General features: G+C 32.9%; 1 protein-coding gene across 3 annotated transcripts in view; it reads left to right on the forward strand.

Moving 5' to 3' along the window:
• LOC125035017 (lysine-specific demethylase 9-like) overlaps positions 1-2,500 on the forward strand; it is a 31,926-nt gene that overhangs the window by 10,379 nt on the left and 19,047 nt on the right. For all 3 annotated transcript variants that reach the window (XM_047627064.1, XM_047627065.1, XM_047627066.1), the window contains exon 2: positions 45-223. In XM_047627064.1, the coding sequence (XP_047483020.1) occupies positions 45-223 (179 nt within the window). The remainder of the gene's footprint in view (positions 1-44; positions 224-2,500) is intronic.

Here is a 2,500-nt window from a genome sequence, read left to right on the forward strand (position 1 = left end):
TATTATTGCTTGGCAGGTGGTAATTGCAATCTCTCTCTTTTCAGACCCTCCCTTATGCAGTGCAGAGTCCGGCCCACTAGATACAAGTGATCACCACCACCACCACCATTACCACCATCGCGATCACCACCACAGAGACCACCATCACAATCACCACCACAAGAAGAAAAAGCATAAAGAGAGAGACAGAGAAAGATCCCACCATAAAAAGCATAGATACAGAGTAAGGATGCCATTGTGATTTTGTTTATCCATAGCTTTTATTGTGGGTTTATACTGGTTACGTAAAAAATTAGTCTTTTGTGTTGATATTATCCCTTATTGTTATGTATGTGTTGTGTTAGGATTATTTTTAAGTTGCATTTAATTTCCTAGAAAACATGTAACAGTTTTGATTTTTTTATGAATATATGAATGAATGAAAAGACATTACTGGTAGGATATATAGACATCTCAGACAAGTAAGGAAAAGCTTGTCGGTTATTTACTTTCACGGTGAAACAAATAGTCGCAAACGTGCCTCCGTCAGTATCTGGAGTATTATTTTAAAAAAGAATGGAGGAGTTATATTATGAGGCATTTTTGTCAGTAGCTGTCAGTAGGAAGAGATGGCAAAGAAAATTCTCAACATTATTTTTTTTCTAATCTTACATACAGGGTTTGGCCCTGTATCTAGGGTGATAAACAAAAAGCTTTTCTTAGGACCAGATGTTATCTAAGGGGAGAAACCGCCTTGAAGTGGGAGTGCCATATATTTAATGTTTTTTCAAAGTTATTTCCAGTTCCAAGGGCATGGGATCTTAATATACATGAATTTATTTAGAAAAGAACAGATATATTCAATTTATCTTACTGCATTGCCAACAATAGTAAATGTTTGCCTTTTGAGGATGTTAGAAGTAATTTTTCTTAATATATATCATGTTTGATAGATGGCAGATAAAACCTAGTGACCAAGTGACAGAAATAAGCAAGAAATTTTATCTAGCGTTTTAGAAGGTGAATATCATTAAAGCTTCCTCATTCTGTTTTGTATTGAACAGTTCATAATTCAAGTTTTATGCTTTATTGGCTATTTCCCCAACATTACTCACTAAAGTATATAGAGCTGATCTTTTATGTGTATATTTTATTTGATCTTGCGTTTTCTGATCTAAACAATGTCATGAGATCCTTTTATTGTCAACATATTGCCAAAATATTTATTTGTAAATTTGCTCTTTACAGTAAATGAAATTATTACAATTAATCCACCATTTACACCAGGTCATTGCACAATCCATTGCAGTTTTCATTTATGAATTTTCTTTACACAGATGATTCCAAAATGAATTATAAATGCGCTCACACACAGATGGTTCAAAAATGAATTAAGAATTTTGTTTACACATGGATAGTTCCAAAAGTGCTTAGCCACCAAATACTCAGGCTTATCAGATATCACCTGATTACTTTATTTCTTGACTTTTCATCAAAGATGTATTTTTCTAATGGTAATAATATTAGCTTTTTTTTTTTTTTTTTTTTTTTTTTTTGACATTGTTTTTTTTATTATATTACTAACAATAGCAATAAATATGTAATATATATAGATAGAAGATATTTTTTTCTATATCAAGGAAAAGGATCTGCAGGTGGGATAGGTAGGATTAGTAAATGACTCTTTCATGACAAAGCAAAATTAATAAACTAAAATCACAGTGGTCATGACGTGTCTATAATACATGGCATCAGTGGTTTGATTTAAATTATTTTAAGTCTGTTAAGAAACCAGCAGCAATAATGTCTTCCTTAATTCAATCAAACTAAAGCAAGATTTAGAAAGATCATCAAATGTCTGAATATGAAAAATCAGACCATATATCTAATGAAAAAGAGTCATATTCTGAAGTTTCTAACCATATCTGTTGGGTCAGTTTAAAGTTTTGCATTCTTGAAAAAGCTTTTGGCCAACCTGTATGGGGAGAGAGCAGGCCAGCCCTCCAGATGTGTTCAAAAATTATTAGTATATCTATCCATATGATTAAATCTGATTGTATCTTTGGAAAGGAATAGAAATTGGGCACACTTCAACAAATAGGATTTTGAAATAATCGCCATGAATTCTTCAGCAAATGTTTATGATCAGGATTTCTCTCTCTCTCTCTCTCTCTCTCTCTCTCTCTCTCTCTCTCTCTCTCTCTCTCTCTCTCTCTCTCTCTCTCTCTCTCTCTCTCTCTCTCTCACTTGTCATATGGAAAAGAACCATAATATCCAGTTTGCTCATGCATATACAGTAGTCTGTATGAATATAGTCTGCAAATGATACAAAAAAGAGTATTAACTGCATTTTCTTCAAAGAAAAGTAAATACAAAAAAGAAATATGGATATTCAGTTATGTGAAAATGGAGACAATGGGAATGAGAACCAGGCTATTATCAGGAAAAAGAGAGAGGATCATCTCCTTTTACATTAGCCGTCTCGTCTCCGTTTTCAACCAGGTTTTTGTTGAAGAAGCCA

Source organism: Penaeus chinensis, chromosome 19, assembly GCF_019202785.1.
Source record: "Penaeus chinensis breed Huanghai No. 1 chromosome 19, ASM1920278v2, whole genome shotgun sequence".
Taxonomy (NCBI): Eukaryota; Metazoa; Arthropoda; class Malacostraca; order Decapoda; family Penaeidae; genus Penaeus; species Penaeus chinensis.